General features: G+C 41.0%; 1 protein-coding gene across 2 annotated transcripts in view; it reads left to right on the top strand.

The window, feature by feature from the left end:
- Positions 1-2,220: 2,220 nt before the first annotated feature.
- The window catches only part of SH3RF1 (SH3 domain containing ring finger 1), a 66,709-nt gene continuing 44,809 nt past the window's right edge, over positions 2,221-24,120 (top strand). The window contains exons 1-2 of one of the 2 annotated variants that reach the window (XM_072336414.1): positions 2,221-2,349; positions 3,235-3,724. In XM_072336414.1, the coding sequence (XP_072192515.1) occupies positions 3,338-3,724 (387 nt within the window). In that variant the 5' untranslated portion in view covers positions 2,221-2,349; positions 3,235-3,337. Of the gene's footprint in view, positions 2,350-2,511; positions 2,545-3,234; positions 3,725-24,120 lie in introns of those variants that run through there. The other variant, XM_072336415.1, reaches the window with a different exon arrangement.

Below are 24,120 nucleotides of genomic sequence, written 5' to 3'. Positions count from 1 at the left end.
AGACAGCAGGTTCTGAAAGCAAAGGATGCTTGTAAATAATTCATTTACAAGCCAGCAGTCCTATGCACTAGTGACCAGTGGGTTTACAAATGTTTACAAACACAGTGTTGCTCAGAGATAGGCACAGCTTAAGCTGTCTATCATTATAAAGACAGAGGAAGAATTATGGGTACTTGGAATTGTGTTAGAAAAAAGAAATGCTGCAGGAGGGTTTGGGGGGGTAGAGGAATAGCAAATATGACTGCATTGGCAGAGAGGGCTGAAGTCTTGGGAAGGTCTGTAGGGTGGCTGGCCTACAGAAGAACGAGACCAGCAGGAGGGAAGCAGAAGCACAAAGGTTTGTACCTGAAAACCAACTTCCAGAGCACACAACGAATGAGTAAAATAAGTTTTTACAAATATGAAAGAAAAACAGAAAATATAATGGTAGAAATCTAGCTATTTGAGTAATGTGAGGGCCTCTAAACTCAAACTGCATTTGTTCTCCACGCTACGCAACCTCTTATTTGAAGTAACCTGTATCTGTCACAACATTTGCTAAGTAACGAGCTGTACATGGAAACAGAACAGCTTGAAGAAATGAGGAGGGGGTTGTTTCCCTGTGAAATATGTGCAGGTGTACAAAGCAGTTCCCTGCTTGTGTCTGCCAGCGAGAATGAATGAACGCTTAACTGCAGAGGGAATTCTGTCGGCCTGTTCTGCCAAGGTAGAGTCTAACACTTCATCCACAAGAGGGCAGTGCTGTACACCGACATGCGTACCCGCTGTTTTTCACACAGGTTACATTTGTTTGAAAATTAACTACTGCTGCTGCTCAGGAAGTAACGTGTTCATCTGACGCTCTTCAGAGTGTTTATTGCTCTGGCCAGCATACTGAAACACATTTAATATTTTACAGACTTTACATGAAACATTACCAGAGACCAGCCTTGATAAAGAGCTAATCTTTTTATCCCATTCCCCTGAACTTTCATCTTCCTTCCCTGGTGCACCGCCTGCAATTGAAATGCTTTCGTTGTTTTAATAGACATTTTACATTCCTTAGGCAACATACTGAGCTCAGACAGCAATAACCGGGTTGTTTACAGAACTACACTGTGCTGGAAAGGCAGGCAGCAAACTGTTACCGTGCAGCCTTTTGGAAACACCATGGCAGAAAGCGGCACCTACTTGTGAGACGTGTTTCTGTTTCAGTTCAGCAAGTCAGCATTTTAAACTGATAATTCTTTGCGTAGTGGCCATGAATGATGGAGGAGTGCAGTGAGACGTGGCAATACTCCAAAGTATCAGCTGTTCATACCCTTCTATTTACGTTACAGTGCTCCCTGAAAAGCACAGACACAGACCAGAGCCCCATCTGTATCAGCTTCCCCAAACTCCAGAACACATGGGGGAGGAGGCCTTATTTCTTAATGAGCTGTACATATTTATAACATTTGCTGTTTCTACTAGGAAAAAGAACTCGTAATAGTCACAGAATGTGATTTCTATAGGAAACAACCCAGAAGCACCACAGGCGGTCTCCCCACTCACACAGATTACATGAATTGTGCAACTTGCAAATAAAGGCCTTCATCTGCACGTAGAATTCAGTGCAGTGACAACAGGTGTGTGTGGTGAACTCCAGCAGCTCAGAGCTGCACACCGGGAAGCTTCCTGATAATTTCCTTTCTGAGTTGCAGCAGAAGAGATGCTTAATGGGACAAACATAGAGTTTGACTGGTCACCGCTGTGGACACAGTGCCGCACCCAGCTGCTTCTTGCTGTTTTACGATGTACTTTAGGCTTTCTTTGTGCTAAAGGCGAAGTGAAGCATTTCACAAGGGCTACCTAAAGAGTAAACGCATATATCTTGGGTGCAGGTGTGTGTCAGGAGAACCGCCTCTCCGGGACAGCTCGCACCCTTCCCTGGCCGTTCGCCCTCTACCACCATGCGGGCACGTTCCGCGGGGCCGGGCCGCTCCCGTGACTCTCAGCAGAAGGCCCGAGCGCCGTGACTCTCCCGTCCGCTCCCCACCTCGCCCCGACTCGAAGGCGGCTCCAACCCCCGGCACCTGGCGAGGGGGCGGTGAGAGGAAGGGGCGGCCGTAACGGGGAGGCCCCACCCGCCAGGGAGGCGCAGCCTCTGAGGGGAAGCGGCCCCGCGCCCCGCCGGGCCGTGCTGGGCCGGGCCGGAGCCGCCGCGGCCCCCTTGGCGGGGCGGTGCCGGGTGGGGCGGAGCCGCCCCCCGCGTCAGCCCAGCGCGGCGGGCGGGAGGGGCCGGCAGCCTCGGCGCTGCCGCGGCGGGAGAGGCACTGGCGGGGTCGGCGGCGGTTCCTCGCGGGAACAAAGCGGGGCCGGCGACGTACGGTGAGAGGCCGGAGGGAGGGCGGCTCGGCGCCGCGTCTTCCCGCCGCGGCTGAGGCGGCGTTGACGGCTCCTGCCCCGGGGGCCGCCCCCGTTCGGGCCCGGCTCGAGGGGAACGGGGAGGAGGGCGGGGAGGGGCGCCGAACAGGGTTGGGGGAAAGAAGCGGCGAACCAACATGGAGGTGCGGCCCGCCGCAGGTAGGCGCGGGGACGGCGCTGAGTTGGGGCGGGCCGGCGGCTCGCGGGGACTCGCAAGTTCGTGCCGCGGCTTCGCAGCGCTGGCAGCCGCCCCGGGCGCCGCGCCTCTCTCCCGCTGGGCAGCGCGCGGCCGCTTCCTGCCGGGGGCTCGGGCTGCCCGGGGTTCTGTCCGCCCCTCTCCCTATTTCCAGCCGCGTACGTGCTGTGGTTGTGCGGCCGCTGCCCGCTGCGGGTCGCCTGATGGAGCGGGGAGCCCTCGGTGGCGCTCGGGGCCGGGCCGTGCGAGGCGCTGCCGTCGCTCCTCGGGGAAGGGATGCAGCAGCCCGGGGGGTTCCGCGCCGCCCGCTGCTGTGCCGAGTTGTGTGCGGTGGAGAGACGCTTCCCTGTCGTCTTCTGGAAAACGCGAGTGGTTCATAAAGGTCCGGAGGTACAGGCGATTTCCGAGAGCTGGAATTCAAACCCCCGGCTGTTACTGTTGGCTGTAGTGTTTGTACTAATCGGGTACCTAAGTGTAAGCTGTGGCTATTATTTAGTGCTATTCTGAGGTTTATTTGCTATATTGAGAATGCAGTATTGAATTAGAGTACAGAGGTGCAATGTTTGGCTCATTGTAGGAATATCTGTAGGGAAATTGGACCCACTGACTCTTTTTCAAGCTCCTTAATGCCTTTCTACCTCAAAAAATTTCAGAGCGCAGCCAGAAGAGGAATGGATGTAACATGATAGCCCTGGAGTCCTCAAAACACACGCAGTCTGTGAAGATTCAGTTTTTTGGTTAAGCACTGCAAAGAAAATGGATGAATCAGCTCTGCTGGATCTGTTGGAGTGCCCTGTGTGCTTGGAGCGCCTCGATGCCTCGGCAAAAGTCTTGCCTTGCCAGCACACGTTCTGCAAACGCTGTCTGCTGGGTATCGTGAGCTCTCGGAATGAGCTTCGTTGCCCAGAGTGCAGGACTTTAGTGGACTGCAGTGTTGATGAACTTCCAAGCAACATTTTGCTTGTTAGACTACTGGATGGCATCAAACAGCGTCCGCGGAAGCCTAGCACTGCTGGTGGGACAGGGGGCACAAATACTTTAAGGGTCCCCATCACCTCTGTCACTAATTGTGGATCTAAGGACCTGCAGAGCTCTCAGACTGGACAACAGCAAAGGGTGCAAGCACGGAGCCCTCCTGTTAGGGTAAGTAGGAAGGAATGTGGTATATTTTGTTTCAGTCCTTTTCCTCACAGTTTCAAAATGTTATTTGCCTTTGTCTCAGGATAAGATCAGTCACGTAGTAAAAGTGGCAAAACCAATTATTTTGGACAATTGTTGTAGATGTCTAGCATCAGTTCTCTTATCAGTGATGGTTTATTGCTCTGTAAATATCAACAAGTGAGGGATAATACTTTCATACTGGAGGTCTTGCTTTGGCTCTTGCCCTTTCTGGTTATCTGCAAACTTCTTGCAAAGTAGGTATGATGAGTATTAAAAATGGGAGGGAAGTTAAGTTTGCGTTGCAGATGATGGAAGTTTTGTCTTTGGCTTCTAAGCAGCTAGGCTTTTACTTTGAAAAAGAAGAGATCCTTTGATTGCCATGGTCTGGTAAGTTTGTTTGTCCTTGAAGTCCTCACCCTGTCAGTTCTTTTATTCTTGAAAGTATTTTTTTTTTTTAAGCAATTAAAAGAATCTGTGTGCAGTGATTGGCAAACATTGTCTTAAGTCTGTGCTCTGGTTCCTTCATGGGGTCCATGCAACCTGTGAACTTTGTTATGCCTTATAGTTGAGACTGCAGTGGCCTCATGATTATCCATTCTGGAGCCCTTATCAGGAAATAACCATTTATGAGGCTACTGACCTTGTTCTGTTATATCTGACAGCATGGCAGATTGGCTTCTCTGAAGGATGCTGTTGCCCACTTGGGGATGTGGCCTATCCCGAGTTGCTGTGATGGAAGTGAAATTTCTGAACAATGAATGTTTTTTCCTTCTTGTGAAGTTTAGTGAAATGTCCTGTGGAGTTCTAAGGAGAGGGTTTAAATGTGTGTTTGGCAAGGCTAGGCTTTATCTTCAAGTACATCTGAATGTTTTTGTGTACTTACCAAATGAGGAAAAGCTTATAAATAGCTCTGGAGACAAGCATTATGACTGGCATCTCTAAAACATCTTCGATACACCCCTTATGTTTGCATGAGAATTTCCAGCACAGGTGTTCCTGCATTAGACTGTATTGTTTTAGCTGATGGGTAATCTCATTAGGTTCTTTTCTGTAGAATATAACAATAATAAACGTCATGCTGCTTCCTGCTGATTAGTTTTGATCTGTGTGTATATGTTGGTAAGGGAGAGGAGGTGATGTACTTCTGTTTCATGAGCTAAGCCTTAAAAAAAAGTTCTATGAAGAAGCTCCAGCTGAATAAAAAGCAATCATCTGGTCTTCTCCATAACCTTAAGGAGTTTTCTATGACTTCTTGCATTTTCAGAAGGTCTTCAGCTCAAAATAAAGCAAAAATATCCGTGTAATTTGTTTTTGTATGGTCATGTGTGTTTTCAGAGATGCCTTTTTGGAGAAGACTTGTGATGTAGCAATGTAGTGCATATGTGAGGGAGTGCACACTGGAGTTTCTCAAAGCTTCACTAGAAAAATAATAAAATGGAATATGGAATGTTCTTTTCTAACGTTGCACAACAGGATATTGTGGAACACTTACATTTCCAGATGTTGTACAGAGTAGAAAGTGATAACGTATGGAATGTTGCTTCAGTTCATTAGCTGTTTTATACCATGTGCCAATGAAATTGTGACCATGTGGATTCCTCCTGCAATTAATTGATACTCTGTGTATGTTAGTGGTAGACGTCAGTGTTTTACAGTATGTCTGAATACATCTTTGTTTCTGGAGCTTCAAAGCTCTTTTAGAGTAACACAGGCATTCTTGTGTCTTCTTTCCTTTGGGAGATGCAGAAAGATGATCTCTCATCTTCTGTCTGCTTTGTCCAGAGCCTTCTTTTAATGAGGAGGGCAGTGCTTCTGAGAATGAACCTACTCTGAGGAACGATAACAGGGAGAAAGGCACAATCTTTCCTGTTTCTATGCTAAAGTGTCTATAAAAACAAAGTTTGGAAGACAAAATGTCCAGTTTAATGGACAGTGCTGAAGTGAATGTTGTACTTCTTTTGTGAACTATAGCATAAAGATGGTTTCAAATACAGTTGTTCTCTGGGAGCTGGGGAGGAAAATATGCTTCTAGATGAGTGGCAGAGTCAGATTTCCTGAACTAATTTTGCTGAAGGTGAACTAATAAATGAAAGTTGCTGTTATGTTAAATGAAGTGAATGTGGATGAAGGCTGTCAAGTCATAAACATTCTGCTTATATCCTGAAGTAATACTAAACTCAAAAATGCCCTTTCAGGGGGTGCCATAGCTCAGAGAAAAGGTTAATTCAGCATGTACTGCAGTGCGATTTCCTGAACTGTATCAATGGCTATGAAACTGCCAGCCCTTTTGTTTTAGAGTTCTACCTATATTGCATTCTCCGGGTGTATGTGGTGACACATGGCAATAAACAAACAAATGATTCCTTGTGCCTTAAATGTAATAAAGCTGGGGGTGGTGGGGGTTAATGTGTCTTGCACCTCATATTCCTCCCTCTGCAATAACCCTGTTTCTTTCTGTAACCTGTATAATCTCTCACCACTAAACAACTACAGTTTCTTGTTATGAGTTCTTAACCTCTTTGTGTTCCCTTCTGTCTTGATGCAGAAAGCCTTCTGCACCTTTCCCTGGCTGCCAGTTGGACAAAGGCAGCACAGTGCTGTGCTTGATGGAAGTTGCCTTAGCTGAGTGCCCTGCTTTTCTGTTCTGAGCTGCTACCTTGCCTGGGAGAGCAGGAGGTGGCTGAGCTCATGCTGTAGCTTTCTCTTTGGTGTGGAGAATAATTTGGTGCCTTTTTAAGTGAAAGCTAGATTGACAGTTCAACAGAGCTTTTAAGAACTGCAGCATGCTGTTAGATCTCCTTGGGTCTGGTCATTAGGAGCAAGCTATTGTGGTCTGCTGTGAGGGGCTGTGTGAACATATCTGCTTTCTTAAAAGGGGTGTGTGAATATTTGAAGATTGCTTTCAAATTTCTGTTCTTGTCATCTTGTCACTTCCACAAAGCGTGCCAAGCAGGTATTATCATAAGTTCCTTATGTCAGTTTTATGAGGGCATGCTTATTGCTGGAGGCTTAAGCCTAACTGTGGGCATAAGTTGGTAGGTGCTGGAGAATGTTCTAGTTGCTGTACCAGAGGATAGGTTTAAGTTGGTAGAGATTGTCTTGGGCAATACAAATTCAAGGGGAAAAAAGAAGTTATACATTTTTCTGTGAGTTTATGTATGGTCTGAATAGCTAACAAAGTTAGGGTTGTCTTCTTCACAGAATCTAGAATGGAACTGCCTAGATGGTCTGAAATCTTAGCACTGTTGGAAATGTTTTGTTCTTTTGTTTTTCATCTGTTGCCTGGACCAAGTTTAGGCAGAATAGATAAGTGAGAGATTAAAACATTTTTCCTTCCCAGAAGAAGGAGGTATGAGTAGCTCAGAAATTGGCCAGGCCTGATGGAGTTGATGCTTTTGCTGAGTGAACATTGATGGTGTAATCTGAGTTATATATACTGTCAGTGAGAAACGTCATAGAGAAATCTTACAGTGTAGGAACTGGAACAGTCACCACAAATGATAATGTTTCCTTGAAACAAGAAGGTAAAGGAACATTACAAGCTCTTAGGAGGTGCTCACTTAAGATGCTGATGGGGCTTTCTCATTTCTTTTATAAATTCTTGCACTGTGCATTCCTGAAACTTTTTCTTAACTACTAAAATCTCAGCTGATTGAGATGTTTCCTTCTAAACTGAGGAGAAAACAAGCCCACAAACGAAGTTTTATTCCACAGGCTTTTACTAATAAATATGTTTCTGTCTGGCATTGAGTTGTAACCTCATGCTTCCGTTCTCATGCAGGTGTATCCCAGGCTTAAATGGTAAGGTGTAAGGTTTTAACAGTAAGAGTTTAAATTCCATGTTGTTACTGCAACAGCGTACATTGCATTCTGATAGATTTGCTTGGCAACTGCTGAAGCAGCTGTAAGGCCAAGAAGAAGGGAGAGATGCACATTGTCTTTTCCCAGGGGTAGTGTTTGTACTGGGCACAAAGCTTTGGGCAGCAGGTATGGTGGGCAGCAGGCATGATGGGCTGCCTTCTCTGTTATTAGGGCCTAGGGAAGCGTGACCCGTTTATCTGTAAGATTTGATGGGTGGCATTAGCAATGAGTTTTCCTTTGTGCTCAAGAGCTCCGAAGAAAAAGAGGCCGTGCTGGCAGCCTACACAGCTGGACTTTTGCACAGGATTCATGGACCCACTGGGAGCTAAAGTGAGTGTTGCAGCTGTAAGCATGGTGATCACTGGCCAACTGATACCTTGGCAAGTCTTTGTTTATGTCAGAAGAAAACACTGGAATTGCAAATGTGCTATTCATAGATCTGCAACTTTAACAAAGGATTGAAAATAAACATGGGGTCCAGTTGGGATTTTGACAAAGCATAACAGCAGATGTTGAATGGAACATGTGTTTAAAATCTGCTCTGGACAGGAGTTAGCTGAATGAAACAGTACTGAGAAATGTACCTGACCAGCAGATGTTTACCAATAGAATGCTTAGAAGAGGCCCATATTGTGATGATAGATCAGATCGTAAAATGTACCTCTTAGAAAAAAATCCGCTGTTGTAGAAACATGCAGCTGCTAATGCAGTTAGTTTCATGCCTGGTATTCGTGCTGATAGGTTAGCACGTCATGAGCTGGCAGCGGTTAATTTTTGAGGGCCTTATTTGTACAAAACCTGCTTTTTTTAATTTTTTTTTTTAGTGTAGTTTACTGTTGTCTGTGTAGTTTGAATCGTGTTTCTGCATATGTTCTGTCTTAGAAAAGTAGGAAGAAGCAAGGTGCAACTCAGAGGGGTTTGGTGTGCTGATGGCAGGGAGAGGTGCTTATTTGTGTTCGGTAGGCATGATTAAGAAATATTTTGAGAAGTCTCTCTAAAACATGTGCCTGTACTTCTTTTGCCTCTCGCACTTTCTGAAACAACAGATTCTGGTTTTACATCTACAATTGCTTGTACCATTTTAATTACTTCTTTGTAAGCCTTCTTTATGCTGTGTTAAGCTAGATAAAAATTTAACGGAGATTATAAATATAAAAGGATAGCAGACCGTCTCTTGTATTAATTGTCTGGCTGCTAGATAACTAATTAAGTAGAGAGAAAGAGAACAAGCAATAGGAGAAATTGTCCCTATCTGAAAATACTGGGCTAGGAGTCAGTGCTTCCGGGCTCAGTTCCTGGCTTTCCCACAGATGTCTGTTGTAACCTTGCGCCAAGTCATCCACAGCCCTTTGTGCCTCTGTTTCCCATCTGCAGATATGACTGATAGTATGTCCTTTGTCTGAGTTGCTATTTAAACTGTATACTCTGTAGGGCAAGGATTGACTTTTTATTTTAGATGGATGTGTAGTGTTTTACAATGGGTCCACAGTCTCAGCTGAGGTCAGTAGATACCACAGTACACTCACTAAATAGTTGACTTACAGATTACTGAAGAGCTGTTGATAATCCATTTCCTGTACCAGAGATGGTCCTGTGCCTAGTGTTGATTTGTTAAAAGGATTTTCTTTTGTATTTGGGTGTTTGATAGTCACGTAAATGTCTCAGTGAAGAAAAGCCAGACACTTAAAAATAGCTGGAAGCTGGTGTTCCATTCTTTATCTTGGGAAATTTGTATCTGACTGCAAGGCTTGTGTGTAGATTTGAGTGTATTTTGGAAGGAATGAAAAGAGAATATCTAATGTGAATGACACCGGTAGTGCTGAAATATTTAATTCCATGCTTTGAATCTTCATAGCAGTCTTTCTCTGCAAGCTAACAGTAATCTGCTTGATGAAATAGGTGAGAAACTGCTATTCCTTTATTATAACTAATTAGGTTTTGAAGTAGCTTGACCTAAAAATAACAAATAAAACAAACAACAAAACAAACTCAAAATCAAATCCACGGTGTTTGTTTGGCACTTAAGTCTTCTGGCTTTGTTGCTCTCTTACATTTTTGCATGTTAATGTTACAGTAGTGTTGTATGAGGGCTGCTTTGAAAGTAATGCCTCCTATTTGTGATGTCAGTGCATGACACCAGCGGCTAGGATAGTGATAGCAGCTGTAACGTAGTGGGTCAGCTCTGCTGGTGCAGATTTTGTTTTTTGTTTTTAGAAGTGCAGCATGCAGGCTTTTCTTCACAGCTCTAAGAAATGCATAGCTAATGGTAGTGACTGTGTTTAAATAGTAGTGTCTTCTTTTTTTTACCATAGAAATCAGTATGAATACAATTTTACAGTTACTTGACATAGGTGGTCCAGGTTCTATTTTTAAAATAAAAGACACAGTAGTACTATTTTACTGTGTTTCTTTCAGCTTTATGCTGAGCTTTGTATGATTGGTGTCTCTTGTTCTGTGGCTTAATAGATGTGCTGTAAGGTAGGAGAAAGCTAGAGGGGGTGATTGAAATGGGAATCAGCAAGAAATCTTTCTTCTTCCCCCTCCTTTACCTGAGTGAAGTAGGTTTTAGTTGTATTTCCTCTTCTTCCTCATTTTACATGTACATGTGGGCCTGCTGTTCTCTGCATTCCTGAAACTGCAGCTGTAGTCATAAGACTTGGAATTCTTATCTTTATTTGTTTGTGTTTCAGAGGGCTTCCCATTGCAGTGCCTTCTTTGTATGATATTCTTAGCTTCATCCTTTGACTCCATCGTTGTCCTTTATTCAACCATATGATCTCTTGATCTTATGTAGCATACATCTTCCAAAGGAAAAGAAAACATTCCCTTTCCTGTCCAACTTGCCCTGACCTGTGTCAAACTTACAGAAAATGAAATAAGCAATGAGGAAAAAAAAGAAAACACACTGAAGTGTCTGGACTGCAGAAGCTCATGTGGTGTTTATGATTACCTACTGAATGAGGACTATAAAGCATAGGTTAGTGCTGCCATGTTGATTAGCTTCCTTCAGTTGGGAAAGGAGTGCCTTCTCCTTTATATCACTGGTTACATGTATATCTTAGCGTGGATAGAAACGTGTCTCAGTAATTGAAGCTGAAACATCATCTGGTCAGCTTTGTCCACACATGCACCTTCTTACTATGTGCACAAAGGGAAGTGTGCATCCTGTTAAGTCTCAGTCCCAGTCGGATTTTTTTTAGGCAGAAAAGCTTCATCTCAGAAATTCAACAGTGAGCTCTTGGGTCAGTTGTATTATGCTTATTCCTTTGCTTTTCTTTTCATATTACCTCATGAAATCTTTTTAAGAGCTGCTCTTTTGGAACAGGAATGTCTGCTTAGAGGTGAGCTGGATTAATTTTGGGAAGTAAGCAGCCCTGAAGTGGGAGAATAGTGTATTCAGAGAAAGCAGCCTATTCTCAACATTCTTCACCCTCCAAACTTGTGAAGATCGCTTAAGCCTTTCTGATATGTCTTGACAAAGCAATAGATACCTTGACTCTGGCGCATGTTCAGAATACTGAAAAACAGTGATGTGGCATGTGTTATTTATAGATTTCTACCTTCCTATAGATCTGACTGAGGGGAAAAAACCTGTCTGATAGAAGAGCTTCAAAGTAGCTTGTTAGAAATGGTGTGCCTGCTTTATGAGTGCTGTGTTGCAGTTCTGTTATTGGTGGACTTCAGTTATGCTTTGATGACTGCGATCCAAGAAGTGTTAACATAATAGTTCAACTATCTTAAAAATCCTTTGTTCATTTTTGGTTTCCAAATCTATCACGTTCTGGCCCAGCAATGTTGACCATTGAAGATAACATCTTGACAGAAGTCTCCTAGGCATTGTGCTGTGTGCAGCCAGTACTGTGGTATGGCTGGAGTTGTCATGTTTGATCACTGGGCTGGTGGCATCTTCCTGCTTAAAGCCTTGCTGCATTGTGCTTGAGTAACTGCTTTCATTTGTGCTCATCCTGTAGGTACTGCTTGTGCTGTGTGTAAGTTGGGTCCCTAGCTGGTTTGGTCAGCACAGAGGCAAACAGTTAAGCCTTTTTTTTCCTCTTGTCTATCCTCTTAAATGTCAGGAAATCGTCAGGAGTCCAGGACTCAGGTGCTTTTCTAGGGCATACACATATAATCATTTTCAGTTTTCGGGAAGGTACTTCCTTAGCAGCAAATTAATATTCTGTTGTCTCTTCCATGAGTTAGAAATGTTAGATGGTACTGTGGAGGGGATTAGACTGGGCGAGAGGGGGAAAGCTAAGGACACCATAATCCTGTTTGCACAGATCTCTGTGGCTTCTCTATGGCTTTCTGTTTACAGTGATGAATATGAGATGCGTACATTCTACCTGTGAGGGACAGGTCAGTCTCTATGGTGCTATGGTGTTCTGGCTTGCTGATACTAACATGGAGAGTAAAAACAAACAAACAAAAAAAACCAGAATGGTCTCTACAGCGTTCCATACCTATCTCTAAAGGAGATGAAATACAGTGCTAAAATGCCAACAAAAATAAGTGCCTGTTCTAGTCTTTTGTTTAGCAGCTGTACATAGTTGTATTTTGATATTAACAAATTGCCATGTAATTTCCTGACAGGATGAGTCACTGCCTCAAGAAATAAAGCCAAAACAACAGCAAAACAAAAAAACTCAATCAAAACCAAAACATTTTAGTTCTGCTAAGGTCTGTTTGAGGCTACAGATGAGCTGGTCATTGTTCTGGAGATACTGGTTAATCACTTCAGATAAGCTGAGTCTGGCATTTGGAGTTCTTTGTGATCTAACAGCTGGCAACCCTGCTCACTGCTGAGATGTTGGAACTGAATGGTCTTCAAGGTCCTTTCCAACCCAAACTGTTCTGTGATTTCATGATCTGATGCTTATATGCATATCTTCAAAATGTCATTCAGAGTTCTGTGGTAACATGCATGTTTGGACTGTAGAGTTGAAGGGAAAATGATACACCACAGTTCAACAAAACTCTTCATGTTCCATTTACAGACACCATTGCTAAGGTGTCTGGTAGACTGAGCCTGCTAGGTAGGTGAAAATCAATTGTGGCAAATATGAGCAATCCATTGTGGTAATCATTTACCTGTGTAGCTTTGCAAGCTTATGATTGTGACACTCATTTAACACTTACATGACACTTGAGCATGTGATTTTTGTTATCCAACATAAGGTTTTTGTGGGATAGGGATATCAACACTTAAGAATTTGAAGTAATTGAATTTATTGGTTGGGTTGTCTTCTATGTATTGGGTGACCCTTGATTATTTTTATTTTTCCATCTGCGCTGTAAATGCTTAAACTTGAAAGTATAAAAACAGCCTGGAAGAATGTGTGTCTCGTCCTCAGAATGGGTACACGGCTCTCTTTGATGCTTTTATAAGCTGTTTCTTTCACACAGTAATTGTGTTTAAAACAGTACTCATCAATTATGCCTTCCATGCAGAAGTTTTAAATTTGCTATAAACATATGGATGTAGTATTCATTTGTTAGCTTTTGAAATGAAAAGTCTTAGAGGGAGAGTTTCGCTGTTCTTACCCCATTTCTTTAGTGCTGAGTGTAGGTTGTCAATTCCTACTTTCTGTAAATATGTGAAGTGTAACTTGTCAATTTCTAGCTGGGAAGTAAACTATTTGTCATATTTTGTATTATAGGGAAGCATTTGAAAGGTGCTTAAAAATTAATACAGATGTCCTCCTCCTCTCAAGAGTGAGTGCCATCAGTGTTGCACAGCACTTGTAGTTTACAGCAAAAATTAAGTCTGTCAGCAGTGAATGCTTTATTGAACTTCCTCACAGCTGAAGCACTCAGAAGCAGTGGAACACTTTCATCATTCTGTAGTGTATTTCGTTAATAAGACTAATTTTGTTCATGTCACTGACATTACAGAAAGATGAGGTAACTTTATTTTTTTTTTTTTTAATAAAGGAAAGATGTATATATTACCTCTCCTGAATTCCTTTTCAGTACCTAAACTTTGAAAGCATACATGGACATTAAAAAGCTTTTTGAAGAACAAAAGCGCTGTTTTATCTTGTGTGAAGCACAATTTTCCAAGACGAGCATTGGAAAAGCTCTGGTTACAGACAGAAGAACCCAGTCCTACTGGTCTTTCATACTGCTGAAATAAAGGAACATAGTCTTGCTTGCACAGAGATGTAAGAGGATCAATGCCAAATAATTTGAAAAAGGTCTTTGAAATTATTCTTCATTATCATGCTCTATTACTTTAGGTTATATAGTTCATATTTCATTTATATTAAAAAATATTGTAAAATGCAGATGGTTCTGACTGATTTACATGTTAGAAGATGGTCAGATGACTTACATGGCACACAGAAAGCATAGCTATTCTAGAAATTTATTTTAAACAGAGTAAAGGTGGAATTGGTGTGTGTTGCAGTAATGCACCTTGGAGAAAAGGTGAAGCTTTTATTTTGAAGGTTGGAGACTGCTGGAAGAAAACTTCTCAAGGACTTTCACTTGTTTGTGTATGTCAGTGCACTGCTATCTCACGTGGTCGTCTTTTTCATGAGCTAGATAAAGATCTGAAAGGAGACTCTTGAATCTTATCCACACTAGCAGAGTTAAGCCATTTTCAAAACCTGTTTAATTTAACACAGTTTTAAATCCACAGCCTTATTAAGTTAACAAGCCCTTAGCCTTGCCACCAGATTCTGTAATCCTCTTAGATCTTCCGTCTAAGCAGGCCAGGCATAGTCAATAAGCAGATGAATAGATAATCTTTCAAAAGAAGTATAGGTCTTCCAGAAATAAGTCTTGGTATCTACACTGGTTTTTGAAAGTTAAGAAATGCCAATTTGAGCTGCTGTTTAGTATAAGACGTATGGCCACGCTAAACAAATATGAGAGGAAAAGAGTGTGAGAACTATTGCTTATTTATTGGAGGAGGAAGATGAAAAATTTTCCTGTGATTCCGTGTGCGTTTACAGCACAAAACAGTTATTGCAGTGCAAGAGATTTTAAATACAAAATGGGGTTAATAAAAATAAGATAGTTTCATTGCCTTTGTCTGTGTGCAAATGAAAAGCTTCTTTGTGGTTATTTCATGAGCTATCTTGTAAATCTTTCAGGCAATCAGTAATCTACTAATCAGAATTCTGGAAACATGAATGCAAATAATGTGGTACTTGCTACCACCACAATCTGTGCATCTGTTCAATTTTGGTTCTTCAAGGTATGTCAGACTTAAGCTGTATCTGTCTCCAGAACAGGGCTGCAGAGGTAGGTGGTGGAGCCAAAGAGAGGGGCTGAGAAAACCACATGGGGGAAGAAGTCAGCCTAGCTAGCTATAGGATCTGTGCCTGAGACATCCACACAGAGTGGAAGCAGGAGCAGGGGAAGTACATGTGGGGTGCAGTCCAGGTCTGGTAGATGCCAAGGGTGACCTTGCACTGGGAGAGCAGAAGAGCTAATTAAGCACATGGAGGGTGTGAGGTGCAAAGGAGGTCGCTCATCTCATTGAAGGAATGGAAGAACACTTCAGGATGGAGATAACTGATAAGTAGAGAAGTTTCAATTCCAATGGGTGCTAAAGAGCAGAAAGGCATAACATGGGGTGATTGTGATTTGGGGTGAAGGAATATGAGTTACATTAGTATATTTAAAATAAAGCAGTGAACACATCGGAGGAGAAATGGAGGGGGAGAAGACTGGATCAACAGATGACTCTTTACTCACTGTAGTTGAACTTGAGACCAGGGGAGGAGAAAGTGCTCTAGAAACAGACTGTAGAGGTAGCTGTGATGTTTTAGGAAGGTTTTGAAGAGCATCAAAATTGAAAAGTTGCTGTAGAAAACCTGATTAGACAATAGGGAAGAATGGGAGTTATGTTGACTTGTGCGTCCTCTGTATTTCTCTGGTATGTATGTGTTCTAACATTAACATGTGTTGTTTATTTTGAAATAGTGTCATGTGCTGTGTGGCATTATTAGAACTGAAATATTCTAAATGCTGAAGGTTGAGGGACTTCATACCTGAGTAGCAATTGATAAGACTGTGAGGATTATTTAATATACAAGTCTCTAAAGCACTCTGAGATTCTTTACAACATTCTGAAAATGAAGGCTTCATTACTAATAAACTGTTCTCACTGTTTTTGTAGATCTAATAAGGCCACAAATTTCAATTCTTTGTCTGTTGAACTCAAGAATATTGGAAAAAGTGTGCGTATGTCTTAGGAATTAACAGGGTTGGCAGAAGTTTTCTTGTTTGCTTTGAGAAAAGGAGTCTGAGGAAGGAAGAGTGCATTTCCAGCTTCTGGTTTGGTTGCATTTTCTTTTACCTTCCTTCCATGTTTCCATATCTTCTGTGTGGTCCTTCTAATAGTGGAGAAGGGTAGGGAGACGATGAAATTTTGGCAGAATATGGCCCGTTGGCTTAAAAGGGAGACCAAGCTCTATACCAAACAGGATTCATGTGGAAGCAGTGCTGCAGCATTGTGGTGCTCTGGGTTTAGGCCCAGGCTTCAAATATTGAAGCCCAAGCTGACTGCGTTGCTCTGTGAATGAGGTAGCTGGTTGGTGCTATGCTTGGGGAAGAGAAATCTATTGCAGATTTCTTTCTCCCATTCAGCAAGTCAAGTTTATTAGAAGAAATGCATCCAAAGTGGTCTTAGGTAAATACTGTGTTTATATTTCAATGGCTTAAAGACCTTGAGAAATATAAAGGCAGACTTGAACTTTATTATTAAAATATACTTTTAAAATAAACTGTTGGAATACAGAGGAGTGTTAATGGCTTCCATGAAAACAGATCTGGTAAAAATTGACAAATTCAGCAGATACCCTTCAGTAAAGGGGCACTGGTGGTGGTGTTCCTGCAGTAGCTGAAAGAACAGCAGCTGCTGCTCAAGGCGCTGATCAGCGCAGTAGACATACAACAGAGGGAACTACTCTGTGGTGCCTGATACAAGTGACTGTAAAGATAGAAGGCTGGGTTGTTGAGTAGTGCCTGAGGAGAGCCACATTTAGTTGGGAAGGGTGTAGGAAGGGAAAAAGGAAGCAGAGATGCACACAAGCCAGAGAGCACAGGAGGTGCTGATAGAGCCTGCAGCAGTAAGGTGTGTCAACTGTTGTACTATTTACAGAGAATCACGATTTTACAAGTGTTGTTGGTAAACAGTGTTTTGAGTTCTCTTTTCATATTTCTGATGGAGGTACAATAGCAAGGACTGGCCATTCAGATCTAACGTAGCAAATATGTTGCATTGTAGCTCTGCTTTTTGTTTTCTTTGCACGCAGTATTTTCAAAAGGCATGGAAAAAAACAGTGGTGCTTACAGAAGTCCTGTACTTTTTGTGTTGTCATTCTGTCAGGATGAATTAAATCGACCTTAAGTGAATAACCGTAATCAGTGTAATTCAATCTTCAGTTAAGTATTCAACTTCCTGTGCAGATGTATAGTGGAGATTGTAGTAGCCCAGTTATATAGATTTATGGTGTCTCTTTCTGAAGTTGAAACTGCTCTACTGTGAGAAAATAAAACATCCTTTGGAAAAGGGATTTAAACCCAACTGCCCCCATTCCCAGTGAGTTCTTGGGCCACAGAGCTAGAGAACTGTTCTGATATCTCTTTGAATGCTGTGATAGAGGTACTGGGAAATCCTTGTCAGGATACACACTGGCGGTGGTTTGCTCAGTCAGTTTATCTGGAGAGAAAAGGGAGCTATAGGTGAAGCATCTGCATCCTGGGTGAATGCACGAACCCTTCTTGTTATGAGGTGAAACAGAGTGTATTGCAGGTACAGTCTTTATCCAAACTGTATCTTTGTTGCTTTTTTTTAACCTGCTCCTTTAAGTCCCCTCTGATGTTTTTGCTGAGGTAAAATGATTTTATTTTGTTTAGAAATAAAACAATTAAGCGTGAATATAATTTTTTATTTTGATTTTTAGCTATCAAACATAAGATTCATTAGCTGTGAGAATTCTTATTTTCCTCTGTGATGTAAAGGTAAGATTGTTTTTGGAGGAAATCATTTGTTTCTGACTTCTGTGTTAAATGAGAAATGAATATCTCTTGGGATAAACTTTCATATGTTGGAATATTATTGTTTTGAAAGGAACTTGTATTTATCAAAGCATAAATTAAGATTTTTTTTTTTCTAGTCACTCTTAAAAATAGAATTTTAAAAGTGTGCATAACTTTTAATATCCACTTCAGATCATCCACATGTCTGTTGTATTGTGAGAGTTATATAACTTTTGTTAAATTTGAGAGAGAGATAGCAAAAATAATAATTTCAGTATAGCCTTTGTTATTCCCTTAGCAACAACCTGCAAATTACACTGAGATGTGTGTGGATCTCAGTTTTTTGTACCGTGTTGCAGAGTGCACCTAACCCTTTGCTCTTACAATGCAGTGTTCTCGTACAGGAAACCAGTGTGAGGTATTTTCTTTCTAAGTGGTAGAAAAGGGTAATTAAATTTGAGGGGCTTTAAGTTATTGCACAAAGTGTTTGAAAGCCTCACTAGTGAATATGTAGTTAAACTGAATTGCTGAGCAGTGTGATACCATGATATTCTTTTGTTTCCCTTTTCAAAACACAAAATAGAACTGCAGTCTTCTGCCTCCTAGGCAAGTGAGCAACGAGGGCCATACAAATGTAGTGTTATTGAGAATTACAAGTGAGTACTCATCTTACAGCTTCAGGTGAAGTGTAACTGTTGTGCTTTACTCATGCTTGTGGGGGCATAATAGTGACTATGCTCTGCTGTATGAAATGTTGGCAATAGAAAGCTGAACTGCTGTTGTGTGAAAATTATCCCTTTGTTCTCTTTTCACACTCTTCATTTACCCTATGCAATATTTTAATCAAAAATCAAAAGTAGAATTTTCATGAGTTTGTGTCGTTATGTACGTAGTTATGTCTTCCTTGATTATTTTTTTTAAATGTAAATAGTGTTGCTCGAGTTGATTTTCTTAATCTCTTTTGACTTTAAGGTGCTTCAGTGCTGTCTCTTCTCAAACTGGTTGCAATTTGTCTTGGTGTCAACTATCCCTTCTAATTTTGCATTTCGAAGTATGGTTGTCAAACAGAATGTGCAGGGAAAAGGCTGTTGGGCTGGCTTTGCTCTCCGTGGTCTTAAGTTCTTCAGGAATAATTAGTACAAGCATTGCTGATTGTTCCAGCCAGGCTGCATTAACACCACGTTTCTAAGGAACCACTTGCGTCTAGTTTTGTTTCATTAGTATTGACAGTGGTAGAAGCAGAGGAGTGTGCTGCCAAGGTTATTAACAGTGTATGACCCGGACTTTCTGGGGGTGTGTGAAAGATGTTAAAACAAACTGCTGGAGCCTAGCTTGCATCATTACTATGCTTCAGATATAACTTAGGCCAAGGATGGCAAAATCAGATTTTCCCATGAAAAGGAAGGCCAGTACATATTTTTGATCCGGGAAGACCTGATGAGTATTGTTCAGTTAAAGTCTCTACGTCTGTATGAGGTATACTATACTGTCTTCATTTTCCAAAGGGAAAGTAAAGGTTTGTTTGTTTTACGTTTGTGGTGAGGTATTACGTGGCTCTGGAGGCTGTACACTAACATCCTGATATAAAACTCACAAAATAGATGCGAGGTAGTAAAAAGAGAAGCTTTGAATCAGCGCAGACCAGCCCCAGCTCAGGATTCTGTGTAGGCGGAGTACCATGTTGATACATGGTCAGATACAACCAAACTCATTCACAGAAAGAAAAAATGTTTTTGTTGAGCTTTTAGAGCTTTTTTTTTGTTTGTTTGCCTTTTTTGCTTCTTTAAAAAATGTCAGTTACACTAGAGGGCACAGTTTTATGAGAACAAACTGTAAATAAATGCTTCTCAGTGCTTACATTAATTTGAATTTTCCAAATGAAAATCAGTCGGATTACTTCAAGTAGAGAAGGAGGTGTCAGCATTTTGACTGAGCAAACAAGAACAGCCTCCAGTTACCTTACTATCTCCATTTACCAAGATAGTTTCTGTTTTATTTTTGACACTTTGACATTCATTCAACAGTGATATTCAGTTTCAGTATTCAAAGTTGACTTAAGTTGTTGTATTCAAGTATATATCCTGTATGGATTTTTTAAATGAATGTTATATAGAATATGTGAGATTTAATGGAGATATCTCTTGAAAAATAAAACCGTTTTGTTATAATAAAAGAGATAACATGAGTATTACTAGCTTTTAGAGAGGAGAAGGACAGTGAATATTGTTCTAATAGTTTAATATAAAAATATACCTATTACTTAACAAGCACTTTTTTTGTTGTTGTTGTTTTGTTTTTTTATCACATTAGTCTGAGTCCTTGTAAAAACTGATTAAAACTGTTATGATACTGAATTATTTTATGGAGTACATAATTTATGAATTGGATTGCTTTTTTAGATCCTGTTCCCAGCATGGAGAGATGAGGTTTATAATTCTAAGCGAGTAAACTTGAGTGGAACAAAGTTAGGACTTGTGAACTGGATTCAATCTATAACCAAGATGCATTTATAAAACTGGGTGATGTACATTTCTGTTTTGCTGCAATTTTTGAGTGGTTTATCTTGCTGTCAACTGCAGTAACTATGGCAAGCTGTGAAAATAAGGTAGTATTTTCAGAGTTCTGATTGAAGCCCATTATTTCCTTTCAGACAAATAATAGGTTGTGTGAGAAAGCTGTTTTCACTTCCATGGGCATGAATGTACAAACGCAGACTAAAATATTGGTCTGTGTGTTCAGCAGTGTGTTGCATACAAGGTACGTCATCTCCTCTCCACGCTTTTATTTCCTACTATACTGGCATTTTTTCTTCCATGCTTAGGTTTTGTGGACTTGTGGAAACCCTCCATTGTTTTTTGTTGTTCTTTTCTTCCTACATTTCTTTCACTGCTTGAGATTAACAGTATAATCGTCATCTCCCATATTCTTTCTACTGTGGTGAGCTTAAGTATTTGCATTGAGTAAGCATGGCAGGTTTTTGGAGCAAAACACGAAATATGAAGTCATGAAATAAGATAGCTTGGATTTTTTTTTTTTTCAGGAAAAAGAAAATTAAGCCTTTGATTTTATAGGTGAAAAGAGAAATATGAAGCAAAGTTGATCTCTGATCATTGCTGTGGAAAGTTAGCTGTATTTGTTTTCAGCTAAAACTATTGCTTCTTTGGGGGCTTCTGTTTCTCAGTTTTCTCCCCTTTCACTGATTGACTCCTGTTTTTGAAAAGAAAGACAAAGGAAACACTAATGTGGAGGGAAACCATCAACTCCAACTGAATTTCCTGGAAATGAGATGACCTTGTGTTACAACTTTAAAGTGAATCCAACTCTTTCAATTCAGATTTGTGCCATTACGGTTGCTTCCTAGACCAGCTGTACAAAATATATGAGGGTGTATGAATTAGAAAAAACAAAAAATCTGTTTTGCAAGAGACAGTATTCTAGATAAGCCGCAAAGTTTTTGTCGTTTTCTGTAATTTTTTCCTTGGTCAAAGCTGTCCGTGACAGAATGGAAGTGTGGAAGCACTTAAAAAATTGGGTAAGAAGAGGATGAATTCAAAAACTTCATCTTTTGCCCTCAGTAATAAAATGTGCTAATGAACAGCATCTTGTAGATAAGGCTGACAAAGAGACTGTGAAGTTCCAGCTCTTAAGCTGAATATATGATGCTGGACAAATTGCTTAGTTGGTATGTGAGCTGAATCAGGATCTTTGACAGGTTTATCTGAGGCAATTTCAGCTGTTATCACTCCTGCCTTCTGCTGAAGGTTGCTGACAAAGTCAGTTGAGGCTAATCTGCAGGTTATGAGCTGGGCCTGCCTGTGAGCTAGGTTTTTCCTGTTGTCCTTGCCAAAGGGACAATAACCCACAGCAGGAAAGTGGGGTAGAAAATAGAGGCAGTGATATCTTAGTTTCTGTAATGATGTCTTCTGGAGAACAGTGAATTCATCTTCATTTCTTCCAATGTGAAATGAACATGACACCTTTTCATGTTGTCTCACTTTTTATAAACTTTATTCACTGCTTGTTTGCCTTGTACATAGGATTGCTGAGGGTGGAGGTGCAGATTGATGGCAAGTCAGAGAAATTGTGCCTTTCTTTAGTTTATGCTGTTAAATCTCTCAGTTTTGGTAATCTGCAGAAAGCTTGCTGAAATCCATGATGTGTCATTTATTGAATACACAAAACGTGCATTCTTTCTTGTTAAATAATTAACCAATAAATACTTATTACCTGATGTTTTGATTCTAGCATATTTTCTTTTTTCTTTGTGGGTGTAATAGATAAGAGATCTCAAGCATGGCAGTACTGCATATTGATGGTGTTTACTCTAGAATACTGCGTGGTGTTTTTCAGATGATATATCTTGCCCTTGAACTTTAACACAAGAAATTATGGTTGGTTACGTGCAGATGTGTTTTAACGATTCTGTGTACGTGCTTGTTGAAATGGCATTCATTGTACTGATGAAACAGAATGAATAGAAATTTCCCAATGGCAAGCAGGGTATTAAAAGAGCATGTGCAACTCTTGGCAAATTGGTTACAAAACCCCTGTGGATTATAGCAATATAAATCAGATTTTTTTGTAGCATAAATTAGATTAACTGTATAATGTGCTGTGTTTGTGAGCAACTTGATTAATGTGTAAGTACTACTCTTTTATCCATCCAGTAAACAGGAACATGGTGCATGTCTATTGCTTTACTAGTACATGGTTGCATATTCACTTCAGAAAATTGCATTTGAACTAGCATAGAGTCTTGACTTTAGCCTTTTTCACATGGGGTCCTTAATTACTTTCATTATGCCTTCTTTTAATAGGGTTTTTAAAACTTTGGCTGTAAGTGTGTTTTGATCATTTTGGTTTGTTAGGACCTTAATCCATGTGCAAGAGAGCTGGTGGAGGAGCAGCTCCGTGCTCTGCTGGGCCACAGGGAGATGCACGTGAGGCTGTTGGCTCCTCCTCTGAACTTGATGACATTTTGAGGAGTATGTAGGAGGCTATTTAATTTTATATCCCCTGGAGACAATAGTTCACATGCTTGCATAGCAGTGGGAAGTGGTGCCCTCTTCCCTGGCTGGCGTTGGTGTTGGTTGCCCTCTGGTAGAAGAGCAGGAGGATGAACTGGCAGCACCTCGCTGTGTGTATGACTTGGCATCGTGTTTTGCTCTTCCCGATGCTGGTTTTTCATGGCAGAGTATTTCAAGCTTTTGGAACTGTAGAACTACAAATAGAAGGAAAAGAGGAAACAAAGGCTTCATTTTCCTTGCTAGCACGTACCACAGGCACAGGGAGAAATATCTGGTGAGCTAAAAGAAAAGGAGCAGAATCATTTCCCTCCAGGGTTGCTGGTTCACAGTAGATAGTTGTAATTTTGGCTACCCAGTGTCTCTTCATCTACATCCTCCAGACAACACCCCTTGTTTTTTTTTTCCTGCAGGGATTTAAATTGGGTCTTTCCCATTGAACAGCTGTCAATGTGAACAGTGTTGCCTTGTTAATAGCAATGTTTTATATCATTTTTGTAACAGTAAGTTATTCATAACTGTTCGCATGTAATGCTTATTGTTAGCAAGAGTTATTCACCCTACTTATTTTACTCTATGTATCTCTGCTTACGTTTCTGAGAGTTAGGCTTGATTACCAAGGTACATTTTAATACGTAGAAGTTTTTAGGAACATAAAATGTTGAACTTCTGCAGCTGACATGCTCCAGCAATCTTTGGATGCTTTCATTTTTTATTGCTCATGTCTTCGCTGCTCTTAGGCAAAGAACTGTGGTCAGGGAAAATTGTTAGTCTGTACTGCAGGATGTGAAAATGCCATTATTATGTGCTGGTTGAGGAAGTTGAATGGCATTTTTTGTTTTTCAGCTCTGAAGATGAAACAAACTTTTTCAGGTACTTTTTCAGAGATATTTTCAAAGAAATGTGGTCTACCTTTGTTCAATCTGCTGGTTCAGCTGCATGAGTGAGCGAGGAGGTGGGAGGTCTGCCTTTGTCCTTTGGCTTCAGAAGGAGCATTAGCAACAATGCTAATATTTTGTGAAAACTGTACAAGTGCAGGCAAGGGTTATGCCTCTACTAAGTAAGATTCCTAAGGAAAGGTCTTCATTGTGCGAAGGATGTGTGTGGATTGATCCGGGATGACAACACAACTCCTTTTCCATTATCAACTAATGTATGATGAAGTGTTGTTGTCTACAGTTAGTTTTCTAAGTCACTAACTGCACGTGCTTTTGGTAAGTGCAGGGTTAAAAATGTTTAATAATTACACTGTAATACAACTTGAAAAATTGTCTGGGAGCTCTCACAGGTCCTAATGATTTCCTTTCTCTTTTTTTTTTTTTTTTTTTTTGCTTTTTGCCTTCTAAAGACTTGAACAAAAGTGGCAGGAAAAACTAAGGCAATAATGAGTTGCAATGTGTTACAAAGGGATGAATGACATTCCTAAGGGAAACAAAGTAGGAGGGCAAGGCAGAGGTCATTTAAACACTGGACAGTAGCAGCTATTGTCTGCTGGGAAAG

This window comes from Excalfactoria chinensis, chromosome 4, assembly GCF_039878825.1.
Source record: "Excalfactoria chinensis isolate bCotChi1 chromosome 4, bCotChi1.hap2, whole genome shotgun sequence".
Classification (NCBI taxonomy): domain Eukaryota; kingdom Metazoa; phylum Chordata; class Aves; order Galliformes; family Phasianidae; genus Excalfactoria; species Excalfactoria chinensis.
Note: the sequence above shows the minus strand (reverse complement) of the source record. Positions and strands in the feature narration are given on the sequence as shown.